Source organism: Spinacia oleracea, chromosome 3 (assembly GCF_020520425.1).
Source record: "Spinacia oleracea cultivar Varoflay chromosome 3, BTI_SOV_V1, whole genome shotgun sequence".
Taxonomy (NCBI): Eukaryota; Viridiplantae; Streptophyta; class Magnoliopsida; order Caryophyllales; family Amaranthaceae; genus Spinacia; species Spinacia oleracea.
In genome coordinates, this window is record NC_079489.1 from 44,324,201 (window position 1) to 44,346,993 (window position 22,793).

General features: G+C 38.2%; 2 protein-coding genes across 2 annotated transcripts; one reads left to right on the plus strand and one right to left on the minus strand.

Moving 5' to 3' along the window:
- The first annotated feature begins 222 nt into the window (after window positions 1–222).
- Window positions 223–1,208, plus strand: LOC130469662 (uncharacterized). Its single transcript, XM_056839074.1, has 2 exons — window positions 223–437; window positions 575–1,208. The coding sequence occupies exons 1-2, from the start codon at window positions 223–225 to the stop codon at window positions 1,206–1,208; spliced, it is 849 nt and encodes a 282-aa protein (XP_056695052.1).
- Window positions 1,209–10,482: 9,274 nt separating this feature from the next.
- LOC110786731 (uncharacterized) lies at window positions 10,483–14,984 on the minus strand. The gene is made up of 2 exons (XM_021991305.2): window positions 14,675–14,984; window positions 10,483–11,241 (listed from the first exon to the last, which is right to left on the minus strand). The coding sequence occupies exons 1-2, from the start codon at window positions 14,834–14,836 to the stop codon at window positions 10,867–10,869; spliced, it is 537 nt and encodes a 178-aa protein (XP_021846997.1). The 5' UTR covers window positions 14,837–14,984; the 3' UTR covers window positions 10,483–10,866.
- Between the last annotated feature and the right edge of the window lie 7,809 nt (window positions 14,985–22,793).

Below are 22,793 nucleotides of genomic sequence, written 5' to 3' on the forward strand. Positions count from 1 at the left end.
TAAATATAATAAAATATATTTATAAATATTATAAAAATACGAGGTATTACAGTAACAATCAATAGCTTTGCCGAGCTGGAGATGTTGTTCTCTGCTAGATTCATGGCCTACAAAGAGGAAAACAAAACAAGCATGCATCTAGGATGCATCTAGCAAGGTAAAGATGAATCTCTTCGCAGCTATGTGCGACGTTTCAATTCGGAGTCAGGGCAGATACCAGATATGCCGGATGGAGTAGCTTTTGATAACTTCTTTAGAGGGCTCAAGAAGGGATCCTTCAAGTTTGATCTGGTCAAGAAGAGTGTAAGAACCATGGATGATTCTTTGGACGAAGCTGAGTCCTTCATCCATGCTACTAAGATTTGTTCCGTCCCAAAGAAATCCAAGGGAAAAGAAGCATTTGATTACCCTCAGCAAAAGGATAAGCCCGACAAAAAGTCCGAATGGGACCTGGGCTATTGATAGCAAGGGATTTCAGCCAAACTCTTCGCCTGGGCAGAAAAAGAGGTCGATCCTATGACAAGGAAAAATTTGATTACAACAATGATCTCTACACCATACTGTTGGATGTCAGTAACAAGTATGAGATTGATCGTCCATTCCCTATGAAATCGCCGGTTGAGACTCGTGACAACACTCTCTATTGCAAGTTCCACTGTGATGTGGGGCTCGACACCAAGGATTGTAAGAGTTTGCACCGGGCTCTAGATGGGATAGCGGCCAAAGGTTTCCTTAAAGCGTACATCAGCACAAATGCAGGCGGATCTGGGAAGAAGTTCTACAAGAAAATAAAACCCCCTTCATACCGTCGTGATGGCAATGACACGGATCCAGAGTGTGTAGCGGTTATTTCTGGTGGCCTGGAAGCCGGAGGCCCAACCATGCAGGGGAAAAAGGATTATGCAAGCCGGTTGGGTCAGTTCATGCTATCTGAGAAGGCACCGATGAATCATTTCCCAAAAGAAGAAATTTGTGAAGCCGATAGGGGAAAGATAGCAACTCCTCATGACGACCCCTTGGTAGTAGAGCTGAAGGTAGCAAACCTCAAAATGAGACGCATTCTGGTAGACACCGGAAGCTCATCTGATATTATCAGCCTGACATGTCTGAACCGTCTTGAGCATGACCCCAAGACAATTGAGAAAATCCATTATCCCATCATTGGATTTGGAGGCGGCGTAATCTGTAATACCTCGTATTTTTCGTAATTTATAAATATATTTTATTGTATTTATAAATATTTTTACGAATTTAATTGCATTTAATGTGATTTAAATGTATTTATTTTTAAATAATTTAATTATTAATTATTTACGAAAATCGGATTTTTATTAAATAAATTAAACGAATTTATTTATTCGGGAATTGTTGGGTGGTATTTTAAAAACTAATTTAATTCCAATCTAAGCCCAATCCAATTTAGTTGACAAACCCAACAAGGCTTGCAAGAAACTAATTTTAATTAAGCCCTTAAGCAAGCCCAACTTAAAACCCTAAAACCTAGCCCATGAGGGAAGGAAAAGCTATAAATACAACCCTTCCCCTCATTAAATCCCCACATTAAATTCATAAAAATTGCCCCTCTCTCTCTCTCTCCTCACTCTTTCGGCACTTTCTCTCTCCTCTCGCCTTTACCTTCGGCCGCAAGCAAGCAACCCCATGCCTTGCTTGCTGCCCAGCCGCGCACACCCGCGCCCTGCCTTCGTGCATTGCCCGCGCAGCACCCGCACACCCCGTGCGCTGCTGCTGCTCACCCCTCGCACCTCTCGTTAGAATTTCTTCTCTGAAGTTCAAATCAATCAAATTCATGCAACCCTTTTGATTTTCGTGCAATTTCGTACAAGAAAACAGTAAAAGCCCTAATTTTTTTGCTCAAATTTCTCCAATTTTTTGAATGATTAGATGCTTTAAATTTGACTTCAACAACCCTTGTTTATTGAATTCTGACGGGAGCAATGAGTTTCCATTAAGGAGGTGTTTGGTTGGGGGTATCATTCCCTTTGTTGTTGTTTGTTATGGCTATTTTATTGAATCAAAGGGAATGGGAATGAGAGGATATCATTCCCTTTGTTGTTGTTTGTTATGGCTATTTTTCATTCCCTTTACCCCAAAAACCTTCTACACTCATTCCCCCCCCCCCCCCCCCCACACTTTCCCATTCCTTTCCCCCCTTCACTTCCCCACTCCCTCTCTCCCTCCTCTAACCTTCCATTGCTCATACCAAACCGCCCAGAACCCACAACTGTCAACCTTCCACCGCCGTCAACCGTCCACCACCGCAAACCGTCCACCACCCAAATTGCAAAACCTTCCACCGCCACTTTGGCTTCCTACTCCGGAATCTCCACCACATACGTCCATCGCCGCCGAAGTATATTCGAGCTTCACCATTAATGGTGGTTTCGAGCTTCATCCACACAACCTCTTAATCATGGCTTTAAATAGTCAAATTCGACCATAAATACTCCAGATGGTGTTTTTATGGTCGAATTTGACCATTTATACCTCAAATTTGCCCATAAAAATTTGAGAAAATAAAGGGGTGACGGCGGCAACGAGGGTGAGAGGTGGCGGCGGCGAGGGAGAGAGGCGGCGGCGGCGATTCTATGTATAATGTTAAGCATATATATCTCCTATTTATATTTAGATTAGGAAATCAAATCAATATGATTTGATAGTATTATATACGGCTAACTATTAGCTAGGAAATCAAATCTATATGATTTGATAGGATTACAAATGCCTAAATTACAGCCATAATATACAAATATAATCTATCAGTTTCAAATTAAGGAAGAACCTTCTATGATAAGTTGTGAGAGAAAGAAATGTCAATTATATTGAAAAGATAACCCAAACAACATTCTAAATCAATGAAATTCATTCCCATTGTCTTTCTTTCCCTTTGTTGATTCCATTCCCTTTACCCTCTGCGAACCAAACGCCCCCTAATGAAGTAGAGGAAGGAGAAGCAACAGAGCATCGAGGAGAGAGAACCTTTTTAGGTTACAGGGTAGTTGGGTCAAATAAGGGAGGGGGGGGGGACACTGGGTAATTAAAAAATGAACACGTGTCAGCTGACGCCAGAAAATTGGCGTTGACCACCAGAAAATAGCCTTTGGTCCTAATTCACATAAAAAAAACCAGTTGGACCTCTGTCACAACTTTATTTAAGAGGTCATTTGTCACAATTTTGTGTTTTAAACGGTCTTTTCTGACAAATTTTCCTTTATATGATTTGCTACATGGCACTCTAATAATTAAGTAAATATATCTCCTATATATATATATATATGTATATATATATATATATATATATATATAGGACCAGGTTCTGGTGAGAACCTTTCTTAAGATAAGAACTACCTTACAATGAGAACCTATAGAAGCCGTTAGATCTAGATAAAACATGCGGACGAGAATTAATATCACATCTCACCATCTTGGTTGCTCCAACGAAATCAAATTGCACTAACATCTCTCTCTCCCTCCAAAAAAATAGCGTGTTTCTCTCTCTACTCCCAAAACACTCTACACTCTTCGATTTTCTTCGAATTTTGGAAAACTGGATATATTTTTTCAATATAAAGCTGCAATTACACTCGAATTTTGGAGTTCTTGATCAATTTCAGCAATTCGATGTATGCTTAAGCAAAATTAAGAGGTATCACTCACAGTTTCTTAAGTTTTGTTGTAGTTTGTAGCTAAATTAGGTCTAAATTCAACAACAGTCGTTGAAAGTGATTTTTTATGTTTTTTTGGCCTAATTATTACTTGTTTTTGGTGAATTTTGGAGTTTGTATTTTTGCGAAACTCCAGAGATGTTGTGAACGAATTTTAAATTATTTTTTAGGAATATTATCGCTTTTGAATTTGTCTGATATTTTGAGCAATGTTAGTGTTTTTGCTACTAATTTTGTGCGAATCTTCATATAGTTTGTGACGAATTTGTTCAAATTTCCGCGGATCTTAGATATTCTAATTTGTGGAGGAAATTATTTGAATTTTGAGAAACATTGCAAATTGATTTTGAGCTCAAAGCCTAGTAAATTACGTAATTCATTGATTCTATGATGCTCAGTTTATGTTTTAGAGATTGAATATGTAGATTTCTTCAACAAAAGCAGCCTCGAAATAAAATGGATTCAACTAATCTGAGAAAGAGTTAAAAGTAGATGTAATTAAAGGAAATATTGAATTAAATGATCCAAAAGTAAAGCAAAAACTGAAAAATGTAAATAGAAATGATCTAAAAGTAAATAAATTATGGCCAGGTTCTGGTTGGTGGGTACTGTGGGTGACTTGAAGCAAGTTAATCAAGTTGACTTTGTGCTATTGGTTTCGATTTCAGTCAAGCTGCTTGTTGGTTGTTGACCTTAGTTGACTAGGGGATGGTGCACAATCTGTTGTTCGTCTACAATGGTTGCAGAGATGTTACAGCTTGCTATTATGTTTTTCAGGGGTTTGTGTCATGTTTGGATAGTAGTTTGTTGTTGGTATGGGTGGTATGCTTCTAGTGTTGAGTTGTGATTCCTGCTAGGCAGCTGATATGGTCTGTATAACCGGTGTAAGCAGTGATGTGTGTGTATGTTATTGCTATGAAAGTTCTATGTGTTTTAGTTGGGGCTGGTGTTTTAACTTTTCTGCAGTTGTGTGTGTTATTGCTAGAAATCCTCAATGCGGATCTACTTCCAAGTCTGTTGGTATTCCTGACCTTAGTGATGTCACCAGAGATTCAAATTTCGGGGCGTCTTTATGATATTTACTTTTAAATTAGTTTCATTTACTTTTCTTACGTATTTATCTACTTTTGAAAATGTGATGCAACTTGAGATTGTGGTTTATGAGAATTCCTTCAGTAAATCAATTAGACTATTAAGTATGAAGAGAAAATCTGGCCAAGAGTATGATGTTTGGATTCTTGGTGTCAAAAGTAAACTACCTCTTTATAAAAGTAAATTACACCTCTCTAAAAGTAAATCTAAATCGTTAGAAAATTTGATGAGTTCAATTTCGCCGTAAGGTTCCATTAGTATTTGCAAAAGTGGTGAATTCTTGATCAGTATTGATAGACTTCCCTACACAACAAGAACATGCCAATAATAACATTGTCTTTTCCTAATCTGTTTTATGATTGCCTCCATTCGTCCTAGACAGAGTCCTATGCAAACATCTCAATAGTGCACTCTGGCTATTTGAACTCGCCTCTAACTGACTGCTAGAAGTCCGAGATCGAACTTTTAGCTTATTGTTCGAGTTAACCCTGACAACTGTTAATCATCAGTATGATCTTCATCATGACTATGTTTTTGTTCCAGCTGTTGGAACTTTCCACTTGTTGATCTTGTTGAGAAGTTATCACTCTCCTGATCTATTATACCACTGTTGAATTACTTATCAGCAGTAAAGACATCGATCTCTCCATCCTCTGACTTCTTCACAACAGTCTACGAAACATATTAGGATTTCCCCACAAGAGTCTTGTCTTGCCAGTAGTTTATGTCATCTATGATTTAAATTGACTTTTAAATTAGTTCCATTTACCTTTCTGAGTTATTTTCTTACTTTTGAAAATGTGATGCAACTTGAGATTCTGTTTTTGAGGTTTACTTTTAAATTAGTTTCATTTACTTTTCTTAGTTATTTATCTACTTTTGAAACTGTGATGCAACTTGAGATTTTGTTATTTATCTTGCTGCAGATTTGCTTCTATTAGGCCTTTTGTTTTTCCCCTGTTGGTCTTTTGTGTCTGTTTTGATCTTGGACTGTAGAGCTGGATGCTGAGGTTGTTTGAACTGGGTGTTCATTGTTGTTTTGTTGTTCAATTGAATTTGTTTTGTTAAACGCCTGTTAACGCCTATTAGCTCAAATGGTAGAGCAATGTGCCAATGCACACAAGTGTAGGTTCAAATCCTACATAGGCTAGAATAAATACAAGGACTTTTATATTTTACTTGCAAAATAGGGAGGATTAGATAATAGTAAATAAAAAATTTCTAAAAGTAAATTAAAACAAATGAAAAGTAAATATATATTTGAATAATATTAGTATTTTTACTAGCTTAAAGACTGCACTTTAGGCTTTGATGTTTATTGCTTTTTTGGTTAGCTTGAATCCAATTTATAATGTTAGATGTAAACCAGTTTGGTGTGTTGGTCTGGTATGAGCCGACAAACAGTCGTCTGTTCATGGCTGGTTGTTTGAGCCTGCATTCAGCCATTTTGGAGGTCTGGCCTGTTGAGGCTGCTAGTGATTTGCCCGTTTACTAAATGAGGGGGCGGGTTTGCAGTTGGTTTCTGCAAGTGCAGTAACACACCCTTCTTCTTCTGTTTTCTGGCTTATTGGTTTTAGTATGCTAGTTAGGAATTCAAAAAAATAAGGGTAAAGTATTTCTCTTATTTTAAAAGTAGATCAAAACTTTGTAAAAGTAAATTAATTAGGCTCAAAAGTAAATTCATTTGTGGAGCTTGATATGAACTCTTACGAGCCTTTGCCATAAATATGACGGACATCGGTTGCGACACTGCGAGCCACGCACCAGACACCCTCAACCACTTTGAGGTGGCGGTGGCGTAGACCCAAGAATAAAAGTGACACTAGTAGTGAATAGTGTGACTGTCGAGTAGAAGAGAGCGTGGTTAATGAGTATATGATCTGACAACATTTTGAGTTCGAGATCCTAACTGATTTTGCAAGCTAGCTGATGCTCCCATGACTGTTTCCACAACAATCTTTGCAAGAATAAATTGTTCTACAGCCATTTAGTCCTGCTCGGCCAGTTCTAACAGAGATCGGTAGGCTCTTGAGTTCAATTCTTCCTTCAAGGGGCCTGTTTCAATCTGTCATTGGTTAATTTGGCCTGAGTTGACTTAGGCTTACTTAGGTTGCTTTTCTTCGTGCTGCTGGTGTTGAAATTCTGATGGACATTAAGGGTAGAAAGAAACCTTATGCATGTTAGCTAAAAAAGAACATGAACTTTTAAGAAGTAAATAATATTAACCCAAAAGTAAATAAAACAATACAAAAAGTAAAGATTAACCTACGTGGGATTCGAACCCAATCTTTTGTGCATTTGCACAATGCTCTACCTATTGAGCTAGTAGGCTAGTGCTTGAAATAGAATCAACAAAAGAAAAGAAAAAACCAAAAAAAGTAAATCAAAATAATTCGGAAGTAGAGGTTTTGAGTGTACAAGTGTGATAGGCTGCTCAAATTAATGAATCATGAGAAATGTTATGCATTGGCATAACAAATGTGTCTGCAGTGGCATAACAAATGTGTCTGCGGTGGTTGAAGCATCTCCAGTAGCAACCGCAAGCCTGTCCAATTCCTGTTGGGTGCGCCATTTAAAGCTGTTTCACAACTTAACATCTAACAAGATTCAGTTACGTTGGTTTACGCGACAAGCTAGCCTGCAATGCATACATTTCCCTCTCCTAAAATTAAATATGACTAGAAAATATTTATGAGGATAGCACATACCAACGCGTAGCTGAGCCCGTTGTTTCATGGACTCTAATTGACGTCTGAGATCAATGTTCTCGCTTGTTAAACTACCTGTATCCCTATGGAAATAGGGAAACAAATTTCATTATAGAACCCCTTAAAGAAACCATTTTGGTGATCATGTTTACTATTTACATAATACGTGCATCCAAGAACTTCTCATTCTGCTATGATGCAAAAAAAACTCTTACAACAGTCATGTATCTATTTCAGGAACTAGAAAAGCCGAAGAGATTCAGGGGAAACAAATGACCAACCTTAAAAAGTGAGAGTTGTACAGAGAGTGCAGTTACTTCTGTTTGCAAAGATTCAACTCTTTTCTCTAGCTCCTGCATATATAGTGCCTTTCGCTCTTTTAGTAAGAAAGAAATTAAGCATCATGAGTTACTGCCTTCATAAGGGGGAAATAATATTGTTTCAAGTCATCTCAGTCTCATAATTGTTGAGAAATCCAAAAAGACTGTCCTCCAATTTTCTCGAGATTCTCTATCGACTCCTAGAAAGGTCTCAAAAAAGTCGGTTAATTCCGGGCTCATATCAGATAGGTTCAAATGGCCATTTAGGCATTCATTTTGTTAACTTCGTTGATTCCAGCAGTTAACTAATATTCGAGTATCACCAACCAAACATGTCTATATATTCATAAAACTGGCCTTCGGTAAAGTATGATGAAATGACCTGATATATGCACTTCTCCAGTCTGCATTGCATGTCACTGATATATGCAGACTCTTAATCCTGATTCCTGACATATGACTGATAGGTCTATACTACAATAACGAAAGACAACAACTTAAATAAAACTTGCAGAGCTGGGAGCATCCATCTGTCAAAATCATAAGTAAAGGTTTTCCCGTCAAAAGTAAATAAAGTAATGCAAAAAGTAAAGACGAACCTACGTGGGATTCGAACCCACATCTTTTGTGCATTTGCACAATGCTCTACCAATTGAGCTAGTAGGCTAATCTTTTTAAATAGAATAAATAAATGTCAAGAAAATACCAAAAAAAGTAAATCAAAACAATTCAAAAGTAGAGGCTTCGATTGTAAAAGTGTGAACAAGCACCAGATTTCGTCGACAAGAAGTTGCTGCAAATCTGCAAAACCGAGTTAGAAGTTGGGGTGAATCAATTAATTGTTGGCTCGTCAATCTCAGCAAAGGAGAGAATGTAGTACCAGCTGAATTTCACTCACTAACCCCTACCACATTGACGAAGACCCACAATGGGTCACAAAACATCCTAACGATGGGTGTGCCAGTATCTTCTGATGCTGCACCCACCCACCGTGAACCACCCTTCTCCCGCCAACCAGATGATTATACCCTTCTGGCAGCAGCTCCTCCAAGGTGGCACAACCCACAGGAGGCTTTAAGGCCATCAAGAAGGGTTGTCTTGTCATTTCAAGGCCCAGGGCCAGCTCCTGCAGTTGGGCTGCGTCTAAGACTATGACTACCAAGACAGCAAAAGATCACAGGCCCAAGGTCGAACCTGGCTAGCCAGTCAACCTGGTGTTAGTGGCTACGGGCTTGCCCGTGGAGATTCAGAGGGATAAATTTCCTCAGTATGCCTCTTAGAAGGTTTAGAGAAAAATTTGCAAGCCTTAATAACTTTCTCCAAGTGATCATCAGTTCTGTTACCACTAAATGTAGCAACAACAATACGAGCACCACTTCCATGAAAACAAGAGGCGCACAACAATCTTCTACAGCTTAGGCAGCTATACTTGTGGCATAACTATGAAAACTTAAGTTCACACTGACATTAAAAGCTCTCAGCCATGTACAATCCAGAGGAGCAGGATAAAGAACTAATTTTACCAAAAGAAACACAAGACCTAACCTTATCAATTAGATCCAGAAAAAGGGCTGCTATTAAGCACTCCCACCCAAAGAATTCACCGACCAAGCTATAACACCACCCTAATAACCATGTCAAGCAACTTAACCAATAAAAACATCTATCCCACTAGCATCAACTCAATTCGACTAAACCACCTAGCTAATTCCAGAAACAAAAGGCATCTGTTTCACTACTTTCTCATACCTCAGTCTAGAAGAAATTAATATTCCACGCCTACATCAACAATGAGTCCAGGGAAAGTGACAACGATTGCAACAACATCAAATTTCCATAATCAGCAAACACCTAGCTAATTCCCAAAAAAAACCCTAATTCGAAAGAATGAATCAAAGGAACTCAATTCAACAAAACTAATAATTTAAAGAAATCAACTGAATACGAATGAATTAACCACATAAACCACAAATTCGAGAAAAAAGAATTCGAAAGATTGAATCTAATGCATATTCAATCGAAAGATAATTGAAGAAAATATACAATATTAACCAAATAAAATTAACTTACCAAATTACTGATTTTCAAGAACGATGAAGGAATTGTATCTACAAATTTTGGCAGATAAGACATAAAGAACCGAGGAGAACGATCGAAAATTGCGGAGGATGTTTAGAGGATGTTTAGAGAGAGAGAGAGCGTTCAATTCGCAGGAAAGGAGGGAAGGAAGAGAGAGAAAGAGATTCTGAAAATTGGGGGAGTGGGAGAGGTCATTCAAGGCGAGAAATTACTAGTATACCCTTACTAATTTCGATTGGTCGGGTAGATCTTTGACCGTTGGATTTGTTTGATCGACGGCTGAGATTAGTTCTCAGTTCTCATCTTAAGGGTTGGTTCTCACCGGATCCTGATTCTATATATATATATATATATATATATATATATATATATATATATATATATATTAGATTTGTATGATTTGAATTTATTTATTTTCAGTCCCCTTATGCTTTGTGCCATTTTCCTCACATCCCCCTTCGTACTGGTTCTTTAAAAGTAAGCCAACAGAATGGGGTGCTTAACAAAACTATGATGGGTTTATGTATGGAAATCGATACTTAGGAATGAGATATTAGCTGCCACTTTGTAGTTAAGAAACAATTAGTTGAAAGCAGGAAATATCACAAAAAACAGTGTTGAAATATCTGAAATGGTGTCCATAAGAATCATTATCTTAACCAGAAGATAATAGTCATAATAATACATGTACATAATAACTTGGCAGTTGATGCCATACCAGGTAGAATCGCACCACGGATAGTGTCCTATAAGAGGCAGTACTAGTTCATACTACATAATGTGAGCTATATCCATCGTAACCACTGGAACTCCGGCATACATTCCTCATCTGTTAAATATATTCTACAAAATCATGTGTTACCTTGTATTGGCTCGCCTAAGCCTGTAGCCAGAAGTTGGATCTTTTCCTTTCCAAAAACATCAGAAAAAATACTGCATCTGTGAACATTTAACAGTTCACACACCAATATTCTCTTGGTGCAATTAAAACTGACACCAGTAAGCATAATGTTCATCTTTACGATGATTGCTAACCAGACCACCACATTGCAAACAGATGAAACTACTGCCATCAGAGAAGGCATCCAGCACAATTTGCTTTCTTCCAGTCTCCTCCAATATTGACGCTCCACATGATTCAGTCTCCATTTCACTGACGGGAATACTCGGTTGTGTTGCCAATGATGATGCTTCACTTCCTGGGGGCTGAGCTTCAGCAATTACACATTCAGCAAATAAAGAAGCGAGCTCATCAGCTTCTGAACTTGCCTGTAGTTTTGATCTATATAGCTCACGCGCACGTTGCAATATGTACAAAACTGCCTCCTCTCCTCCTTTTGTTTTCATAGCCATAACTACCTGTTCACGACAAAATTCAACAAACTGATAGTAAGTACACCCAAAAAAATTAACCACTCTACTTGTACACCGAAAAGATGGATACCTACGACACATAATATCATATCAATGACAGGAAACATTGCGCATAAAAAACATCGATTTGATGACAGTGGAACAATAAGACACATAATGTGTTATAGTCTTAACTTTTTTCGGGCCACTAAAATATCACTACTTCAGTTAAATTCACACAGAACCCAAAAAACATGTCCACGCTAAAGATTGCTTCCAGATTACAAGAAAGACAAATACACAGGTGGATTCATAATCAAGGGTAAAGAAGAAAAGATATTTAGTACTCAATCCAATGAGCACCAATTAAAGCTTAAAAGCCTAAAACAAGGTGAATGATAACAGAGTTTTTAGCAAAATGTAGGTAAAGCAAGCATCTGGGAGATTAAAGGATTGCAGACTGCAACAACCCCATAGTTTGAACACCTCTCTAAGTGCCCATCCCCTATTCTATTCTATAAACTTGGGGACACTAGAATTGATATAAAGAAATCCTGGGTCCAACATGACCATGTTCAGGTGCTCCAATATGTTTCTTTTCCAACCCTGTGTCAAAAAGCCATTTAACACGAGTTTCCAGCATCAGAATTTCGTTTTATACAACAACAACAACAACAAAGCCTTAGTCCCAAAATGATTTGGGGTCGGCTAACATGAATCGTCGTAGAAGATCGTCATTGTCACCAATCAAACCAGAAAGGAGCAGGAAGTAAAAGAAAAAAGCAAGGAAAAGTGTTAAGAGTAAAGAAGCTAGACTTAGATCCTGCATCTCTGGTCACATAGGTACTTTATTCCAGCACTATATTTGGTGTTCCGCCTCTAGATAGTAAGCTAAAAACACACTAGCTGTCAATGCAACAGCTAACTAGCATTAGCAATTGTTGATACGCCATGATAAAAAGTGAAATGCGAGTTGTACCATATTGGAAAAGAGGGGAGACAATAACCAGCTTATAAGCTTGAGGGGTTACTCATCCCGTTACCAATTGGTTTGGGGATGGAACCTCATCTTAGGCTCAAAAGTCAAAATCATTCCATAATTTTCCTCTTTCTTTAGTTTAAGTCAAAAGGATTCAGGTCCTAGGAAACCATAAAACATATACGCCGATAAGTGAAATTATTAATTTTAATAATCTGATAAGCACTACACTTCAATCCATACAGGTAGTTGATTTGCTCCTTCACAATCAGAACTTACTTAGGTAATGCACTCATAATATAAAGGAAGTGCCAAAATCCAGTGCACGGTTAAATTATCCAGAAGGGAGGCATCTGATAGATTAAAATAGAGACTGGGCCTAGATCTAGTTTGAAAGCAAAAAAAATAAACAGTTTAATACCTGGTGAAGAAATGAGGGAGGATCAAAATTATTTACCCTTCCCATCAAAATTGATACCGAATAAGATGTCACAAACTAAGTAATACAAACTCACAAACAGAATAGTTAAGTGAGCGTCTCCCCTTTAGTAATCCCTCATCCTATATGCCACAACTAGGTCCACCAGGTCACCACATTCTCTGGCTCCCCAAACAGTCAGAGGAAATTTAACAGAAAGCTTAATTGTAGTAGCCTCAAGAAAAGAGAAACATCGATCTAGTACTTAGTCATGCAAATACGAACTAACCGCTATCGTTGCCTTGTCGGAGAAAAAACAGTTTGCTATGAGTAAAACAGTGTCCACTTATTCAGCTCCAGTGTCGAAACTCGAAACAGAAAAGTGAATCTTTTCCCTCCACATCTCTGTACCTTCCTCTCTTACTCTTTAGTTTTGTTAAAATGAGGTTCACAATTTTGAAAACCTAAATCTACATGACTGACCATAGTTCTCTTCTCCTTCACGCGAGGACCAAAAGTTGAGTCATCTGGTTAGCCTGTTAGATATGGTTTCCATTACACTAGCTGACTAGCAATTACATCAACTTAAGTCAGCTTGAAAAAAACACAGATACACAAAAAAATTGTCCAGCCTATATGCCATCAACTAATGAAGAATCCTTCCTATCTTTGTCTACCACTTATTTTTAATCTAGCTTTTTAGTTCCCGCTTTGAGTTAATGGCTTTAAAATTTTAGTGAAGTTATAACCATTTCTTTGTAGGTAAAACATTAATTACTTTGTTAGATACTTAAACAAAACGATTTCCTTTACAACTCTATTATTTCCTACAACTATCAGAACAATTTCCTACCATGTAACAAGTGAAGTTCAAGTAACCAACAACTTAGTCCTCCTATCAATTCTTTCCTGGTGTGCCAGACTGCCAGGGGCCATATGGTATGCTCGGAGAGGTGGTGCTTCCACAGCGGCACCCTACTCATAAATCATGTGGTATCTGTAGACAGAGTAAAGTCTGAACATTTTGAAGTTTATAATATAGATACACCATATCAAGTGCAAAATGTTACTACAATGAACATAGTAACACTGCAGGTTATTCTTTTCTTGTTACCAGAGAGAGTAAGAAAAGTTTCAATCAAAGTGTGACCAGACTTACTCACCTCTTACAATTTGCATTCTCTCCCAAATCAATTATCCTTTTTCATACTAACCATGCTACTAAATCCTTAATATTCATATGAGATTTTGGAACTAACCAGAATGCCAAATATTCAATCCAGCAACTCCAACTGTGAAAAGAAACACATAAGAGATACGCGCTAGCTGAAGTAAACGATTAAAACACTTTCCTTAATCCTTATCCCATAAAAGAGACTAAAAGTCCCCCTTCCTTGGCTGAAGTTTGGAATTGCTTTAACTTGGAATCTACATTTCTCCCTATATCCAGTCTTGCTACACAAATTAGTTCCTGAAGAAATAGCATAAACTAAGCCCAATCTTTTTTTTTAAGCTTACCATAAATTAACATACCCAATTACTTTTCCCCCCTTTTTTCAGCGTTATTACCAGATAGTACTGAAAGATACAACAACATAATATGTTTTGCAATAGAGGTTAAGAAGAATTTAGGTGGTTTTGGCAATGATGTATGACGAATTATTTCGGAAATACTTATACTGGAGTTTATGGTCTAATACAACACCTCTGCAGTCTTTAAGCAGAAAATAATTTCAATAGCATACTTAGGTGTACAATCATCCCAATTTCAGGCACAAGAAAAGTTGAATTACTTGTACTAGTCATGGTCAAATCCTCAATTCGTGATAAATGAAACAATTCCTCCGGAACTCATCTGTAAACTACATCTAAAACACTACATGCAACAATCCGAAAGAATCGCTCGGGCTCAATATCATATTCTTGTTTATAATTTCTTAGTTAACCGCTGCAAATACTTCCTAAAAACCACAAGAAATCAAGGAGAAAATAAATTGCAAAGAATATTCAATGACAACGATGGAATTAGGAGGGAAAAATACCGCTTGAAGGGCTTGAGAAGGCTTGCCCTGATCGACTAGTTGACGGGCCAATGCAAGAAAGCCACCAGCAACGTCGTTTTGTGCAGCCGCGCCGCCGGGAGAAATGTTAGCCGGAGACTCCTCCACCACCTCTATCATTTCCATATCCGCCGTTTGATTCATCTTCTACACATTTCTTGGAAATTCACCAAATTCTTCTGATAATTTCTCACTATTTTTGTACGCTGCGTCCAGTAAAGGCAGAAGTTCTCAAAGCCTTTTTTTTGTTGTTGTTGTTTGTTTTATTTTTTTGTTTGTGCTTTAACTTTCTCACTCCCCAGATGCTTCCAGTTATTTCTTGGGCTGCCCGGTTCGGTCGAGGTTTTTTTTTTTTTTTTTTGACATAAGCTTAAAGAAACAAACTAAGGAACATTATAAAAGACAAAAGTAAATTAGAAGATGTCGTTGCTAGCTCGTGTGCATGTTCAACTCTTCCACGATCCACCTTATTGATGCTGCACCAGTCAAAGGTTTTCCCGATCCTCTTTATTTCATCAATCGTCCATATAACTTGGATGTCCACCACTGAATCCAACTTTAGCAATTCAACCAGTCTTTGGGAATCTGAAAGGATTATGATTCTTCGAAACCCTGCCTGTGTTGCCCGGCATAAACTGAGAAGACAAGCCATGACCTCAATCTGAAGAGCTGAATCTGCAGTACCTGTTTGTGCTCCACCCAAAATTCTATTACTCGGCATAGGTTGATCATCCAGAAACCAACCCATACCGGCCTTCCTACTACCCTTATGCCAAGATCCATCAATAAAAGTAAAGTCGAAGGATTCTGTTCTTCGTTACCAGCTAAAATCATCCTAAAAAACCCCGGAGGGTACAGAAGATCCAACTCTGGGGGATGGAGAAATCTCAAGACAGGCATACAAATTTGTTGCAAAATCCTTTGTTGATCTATCCCATGAGTGATGAAAGCATTAACCGTATTAGTTGAAGTTGCTTCACCTCGAAACACGCGATTATTCCTGGCCAACCACAGGCCCCAAAGCGTACTAATGAATTGAATAACTCTCTGGCTATTCTTCCCATCCTGACATTGAAATAGTCGGATATAAAACAGAAACCATTCCGTAAAGGACATAGTTTCGTTGATTTCCGAGTGAATAGCTAGTGATCCACTCCTCCAAACTTGTTGAGCCAAGTCACAAAACCGGAAAAGATGTTGAATATCCTCATCTCCTGCATTACAAAAATCACAAAGCATAGACATTTGGATTCCCCGCCTTCCAGAGGTTTTTTTTTCAAGTTAAGCACAAAAGTGGGATCTTACTTTTTCGTTTTTTCACCTCTTTCACATATATATTTTTTCACCTATAATATTAATTTTTTAAAAAATATAAATAAATAAATGCTTTAAATGATTTCTGGAAATTTAATAAAGGTAAAATATAAAAAATGTGAGCTAAGCTAAAAAATGGCGACTAAGAACAACTCCAATGGTTACAAAATAGACCTGCTCACAAAAAAATGAGCATGTGAGCAGGTAATCCAACATTGGTACTACAATGACATAAGAAGTTGTTAAAACCTTGTAGCTATTTTGGGCTACGTAGCTCAAAACAAATATAGCTCATATAAATAAATTATTTAAATTAGATATTATAGGAAGCTACAAAGTATTGTAGCCCACCAATGTGATACTTTGTAGTTTTAATCAATTGTAGTTAGAAATTTGATGTGGCAAACTTACCACAATGTACATCTTGTAGCTCACCATTGGAGTTGCTCAAACCTTTCACATTTTCACTCTTTAGGGCCTATTACTTTTTTTACACTCTTTAGGACCTCAAACAAACTTTTCCACAAATAACCCAAGATAAATCACCATTAATTATAGGAACAACATAAAAAATAAATATTTTTTAAATCAATTAATTGATTTCAGAACGTTAAATAAACGAAAAAATATCTCAAAATACATCAGGCATTTAGGGTTGCAATCATCGCTTGTCTCGCAACCATTTTGACGCTTTGTTCACGGGTTATCGATTTAATTTGGGTTCTTTTCTCTTGGATATTTTTTTATTTTAATTGCTTCTTCATTTTGATATGTTCATAGTCAATTCAATTTAATTGGGTTCGACAATTTTCAATCAGTCAACTACACTGTGATATTGATTGTCTATTATGATATATTTTACCTGCAAGTTTCTAATTTTCAGTTAATTTTTCGTAAAATTTAAATTTTTTTGGACACCCCCATTTTGTCAATTTTATTTTGTTAATTTGATGAAATCATGGTCAGAGAAACTAAGAATAGCTGAAATTGTGTTTTTTTTTGGCAAATTATTGAAATTTTGATGATTGACAATACGTATTTTTGGCTGTGGTTATTTAAGATAAGATTGTTATTGGTTGAGTTTAAGTGATGAATTTAAAGGTTTTAATTTAGGATATGCACATATGTAGGGTAACTTGGGGGTGGAGGATAATCCCACCTCTTAAATGGCGGAAGAAGGTTTTGGTGCTTGATTGTTGATTTGTTAATGAAAATACTGTAAATGCTAATTCTCATAATTAAAACCGCATCATCTTGCATTATTTCTCACTGGTTGATGGGTTTGCATCATTTTATGCACAAACAAATCAATGGATGACACATGTATTTTAATTAAGGGGACTAACCTTTTAACCAAGGGGACTAACCTATTGTTCACTTTAGTTAATTTTGGGCGGAAAGTGAATAAGGTCCTAAACGGTGAATAAAAAAAGTTATAGGTCCTAATCGGTGAAAAAATTAAAAGATGAGTCCCCGTCTTTATGCTTAACTTGTTTTTTTCCCCTGTGCATCCTTAATTTATTTGACACAAGTCACACAATACAATCAATAACAAAAATGACTTGTATTGATATTATTTACTCTCTATGTATCTTATTATATGGTGCACTTTGTTCGATATGAAGTTTAATAACGGTGATTTGATTTTATTAAACAAAGAAACAAGTGGGATAAGTGTATATTAAAGCATTGGAGTAAAAAATAGTGGAAGTAATAGGTTATATCAGTGCAATGCACGGATGTTAATAAACACGAAGTAATTTATTTAGTTATTTGGTCCACACTAATTTCCTACAAAAGGATAATTCATTAATATTAAAATCAAGTTACTTACTAGGAAAATAAGAGAAAATCACCATTTATTCGAATCTCAAACAAAATAGTTAAGCTGGAAAAAGGAGGAAAATCTCTTATAAGGACCAGTTACCTGTTCCTTTTAAAATGTTATTTGTAACTGATGTGGGAACTTTTGTCGGTGTTGTCGTGTCACCCTTTCCATGGAGGTATCAGGTATGCACTGGCATTGTCTTCTTACAACCTGCAAAACAAGAATATTCCCGAAGGAATATTCCCTCCGATGCCTAAGTAAGTATTTGATAGAGAGAGAAAGTTGTCTAGAGATAAGTTAGAGCAGAATATTTGAGGTAGGTGGGAATGAATTGATTGTCCCTTTTGCCTTGGGATCTAGGCTATTTATAAGGTTGAGGTTTTGGGATTTGTTCCCAAAATCCTAGTTTACCTGATTGGCTAGCCTTTGAGATGAAGACACGTGTCTTCATCAGACATAGAGATGGGGTTTTCAGTGGGCTGAGCAATGCTTGGGCCTTTTCCTGCCTTGGGCCGTTTTTACCTTGTGGTCCAGCTTACAATACTTATGTTAGGCCCCAATTTGTAGGACACTGAACATGGAGGGTTCCACCTGTTGCGTTGCAATTGGTCCATGGTTGACTAATATTTTTAGCCACATCATTTCCCCTCAAGAAGGGTGAAATCCTCTTACTTAGTTTTTACCCTTGTTGATTCCTCCCCCGACGTAGTGACGCGTGGCTAGAACCCTTCACGCTTACCCTCTATATATATTAGGCCATTTCGAGTTTTACTCCCTTTTATTTTTTCAAAGTCTTTTAGAGCTATTGGGTGAAGGCGATTTCCGGCGTCAATCAACCACCAGCACACGATTCTTGGCCACCGTAGAGTTCTTACCTGTTTTAAAGACTTTCCAATCTTCCATTTCGCAAACTCGAAGAATCTTGGAGCATTTTCCCTTTTGATTCAAAAGGTAATTCTCCCACTTTAGGAAAAATGTTTATTATTTCCTTGTTTTTCTCCCTTGTGGCGAGTCGTTCTAGTTGTTTAAGGACGTTGGCCTGGTATCAACTGCTTCTTCTTAGCAAGGCTGATGCCCCTCGTCTTAAGCCATCCCTTCGCCTTGTGCAGGAGATCATGGTAAAGTAAGCGGAGACCCTAACTTTGAGTGCGAGTCTTCATCTCAGGTGGGGGATGACGAAGTTGTGGAATCAAGACCCTATGGGAAAGCGGCGTCTTCTTCTTCGAGGAGTGAAGAGGGAAATCTTCCTCCTACTCAAATTTTTCCCTTACATTCGTGGCTTGATTATCTGAGGGAGCAAGGAGCAGCATATAAGGATTCGCTGAACCTGGACGACGGTTACGACTTGAGGATGCCGGGAGGTATTGACTGTACCACCACCGGGCTGATAAATGGGGAGTTCGCCGTCTACGCCTCTACTCTAAAGCTAGGGCTGAGGTTTCCTCCTCACCCATTCGTATTAGAGATGTTGGACGGCTACAATATAGGCGTTAATCAGATGACGCCTAACTCCTGAGCCAATGTCTTCGGGTATATCGCCAAGTGCGAACTCGAGGGCATTTTCCCCTCTTTTCCAGCCTTACTTAGGTTGGTGACTCTGTCCAAAGTCCCTGGAGCGGCGGATGGGTCGCTTGCCCTTAGCTACAAGGGTTCTTATAGGATGGTGGTGGGGAAGGCGTCCACGTGGAATCGATGGCGAAAGAAGTGGGTCGTTCTTCATAAGTCTGACGAAGTGATGTATCGGTGTATGGGTTGCTGGACGGAGCAACCTCGATTTGCGGGGAAGAGCGATCCCCTTCCCCATATTTCTGCAAAAGATTGGTAGTGAATCTCCTCTCTCTTCAGAGCTAAACCATACACTGTGGGCTCGAAGACGGCGTGGGTGCCAGAGGGTTGGTTGCCCCACCCATATCAGTTTAAGGATATTGTTTTCCTCTTGGCTGTGGGCCTGTGTCCGTATATGCCGAGAGGTGATGGTTTGAGATTGGCTCATCTGCAACATTTTATAACATATAGTTTCTAATTTGTGTTTCTCTTTTTCAGACGAAGCTATGGAGAAGTTGGATGATGCCTCCAAAAGTAAGGTGGATCTGCCGGCATGGTTGGCCGAGATGCTTAGTGTAGACACCTAATTTGTGTCTCCCCTAATGGGATAATGACGAAACCATTACCCTTGCTAGGTGGTTGGTACAACTCCACACGGAAATCCCAATTGCTAAGATATATTCCAAAATCCAAAATCCAAAGTCCAAGTCCCAAGCCCGTTCCCATTCCGGAACTCGGTACAAAATTCAATTTCCAAAAATCAAATTCAAAATCCAAACACAATCTCACCCAATGGACCTCTCCATTTGTTTTACAAGTCCCTTTCCAATCGAAATGACATTAAGAAATCAAAATCCGGGTGCCGACCCATCAAACCGAGCATGTCGGGCCCCGTCCCGTAAAACCGAGTCCAAAATACAAAACCCGGAAGCAAAAAGGTGTGTGTTTAGTCGCAAAATGACTTAACCACCAAGAAAAGTGACTTAACCACCAAGAAAAGCTACTCTCCAAATTCGTACAAGTTCTTACAAAGGTACAAAGCTACAAAACAAAACAAAAGGACAGTGTCATTGTAGACACCTAATTTGTGTCTCCCCTTTGGGATGATGACGATACCATTATCCTTGTTAGGCGATTGGAGTAACTCCAGGCGGAAATCCCAATTGCTAAGAACACCTCCAAAATCCAAGGTCCAAAATCCAATCCCCGAGACCGATTCGGGCGCCGACCCACAAAACCGAGCATGCCGGGCCCCGTCCCGTAAAACCAGAATTCAAAAACCCGAGAAAAGCTTGTTTTTAGACGCAAATTCAAGCCTTAACCTCCAAGAAAACACTACACACCAAACATCGTACTATTCGTACGAAGGTACACCCATACAAGACAAATCAAGGACGACATCTTTCCGTCCTTTTTGGCGGCATTCAGACCACGTCAGCAGCGCCCAACGCTGGCCTGACGCCAGGCGCTGGCATGTGCTGGCGTTTTGCACCATTTCCCTCCTATAAATACCCCTCATTTCCATCGAAAAAAGGGAGAGCACAACACATACAACGTCGTAATTTCGACATTACTCCTCACAATACAAACTTCAAAACCCCTCAAAAACACATACAAAAATCCCTAAATTCAAAAGCAATTGGGAGCTCGTGCCTAAGCCTAACTAGGTAAATCCGAATCCCATTTCAATCAATTATGCTATTTTGATTTCAAATGATTAGCAAGTTGGTGTTTTTTGCCATAAAAAACACCACTTGCAACAATCATACATGTTTTTTCGAAAATACAAACTTTTTCAAATACAAAATACAAACTTTCAAGATTCAAGGATGTTCAAAGTTGTTTGCATTCACCTCTTTGAACTAGAATCACCTTCAAGTGTGGAGTAATCAAAGATGACACCTTTTAGCATTTAAAGGTTTAGTCTTTTGAGATTCAAGACTCCATTTTTCAATATACAAGTTCAAGTTTTCAAATTTCAAGATCCCACCATGTTTAGGGTTGTTCATAACTACCTCTCTAAACTAGGATCATTTCAAGTTCAAATTTCAAATCATTTCAAGTTCAAACCTTTCAATATTCAAGCTTTCAATCTTTTCAAGTTCAATATGCAAAATCTAGGACATTTGGGTTGAGCAACCTCTCCCAAGTTGAGATTTTTGGCTTTGAATTCGTGTCGGGCGCACTTATTTTTAAGGAGCCGCTTGGCGTTCGAATCTCATGTGCCCAAGTACAAATTTCAATTATGCACCTTTCAATATCGCACCTTTCAATATCGCACTTTCAATACCGCAATTTCAATACCGCAATTTCAATTTCGCACTTTCAATTCCGCACCTTTACTTGCCTAGTCCATTTCTAGGCAATGTGGACCTACTCCCTAGTCCTTTTCTAGGGGGTCTTGTATTTACTAATTCCGCACTTTATTTAGTATTGTGATGTTGCTTTATGTGCTTTATCGCTTTCATCACCAACATGCTAAATACAACAAAATACAAAGGTTACATCACGCTTAACGAAGATATTTTTGGACAAACCGGCCTTAGGTTCCTTAAATCAATCTTTAAAGCAAAGTGACCACCGTACAATTAGAAATTCTATTTTGCTCTAAATTTCAAACCCACATAGTCTAATCTTAGGGTTTATTTTTGAAACAATGTTGTGCCAACGTACTTGAATATTTCTAAAGCTCGCCGAATAAGAATTTTCGTTCCCGAGCCCGGATCTCACCCATCCATTTCAAGGATTCAAGGCCTTATCCAAAAATAGAGTCATTTTGCGGTCTTCCCAAACGGGACCTAAAATAAAGTTTGGTGGCGACTCCTTCGAGGTGCAAAAACAATTCAACGGTTCTCTAAACGAACCGCCGCGTGCCAACCCCCCTTGTAGGAAACGGGAAACAAAAAACCCCCTACAGTCATCGTCCTTGTTTGGAGGGACCTGAGACACATCACATGCTCCAGGCGCTGGCCTTGCGCTGGGCGCTGACGTGACTTGGCGTTTAGATCCTATTTAAACCCCTCATTTCACACGAATCAGGGGGGAACCATTAATACAACATTGTAATACTGGTTTTTCCTCTCAAAATACAAACACTAATTCAATCTTCAATTTTTGATATTCTTATCATTTTCTAAAATATCAAAGCAATTGGGAGTACAGATCAGAAAATTAGCCTAAACCTAGCAAGGTAAACCGAATCCCTAATACAAATTATCATGATTCAATCAAAATTTCTACTTTTCTAATTTCAAGTTTACTAATCCTATGATGTTCTTGTGTTGATTTATACACACCTGAACTAGGAAATGCCAAAAAGGAGTAATCTTTGAGGAGATTTCATACTTGAAACCCCCTCAAATGATCATCAAAACTCCTTCTACAAGTTTCAAGTTTCAATCTTTATGCTTGGTT

Coding starts and splice junctions, on each gene's coding strand:
- LOC130469662 (XM_056839074.1), top strand. CDS start 223: ATGCCGGATGGAGTAGCTTTTGATAACTTCTTTAGAGGGCTCAAGAAG. Junction 438..574: donor AAGGATAAGCCCGACAAAAA/GTCCGAATGGGA, acceptor GTTGGATGTCAG/TAACAAGTATGAGATTGATC.
- LOC110786731 (XM_021991305.2), bottom strand. CDS start 14,836: ATGAATCAAACGGCGGATATGGAAATGATAGAGGTGGTGGAGGAGTCT. Junction 11,242..14,674: donor CTTCTCAAGCCCTTCAAGCG/GTATTTTTCCCT, acceptor TGTCGTGAACAG/GTAGTTATGGCTATGAAAAC.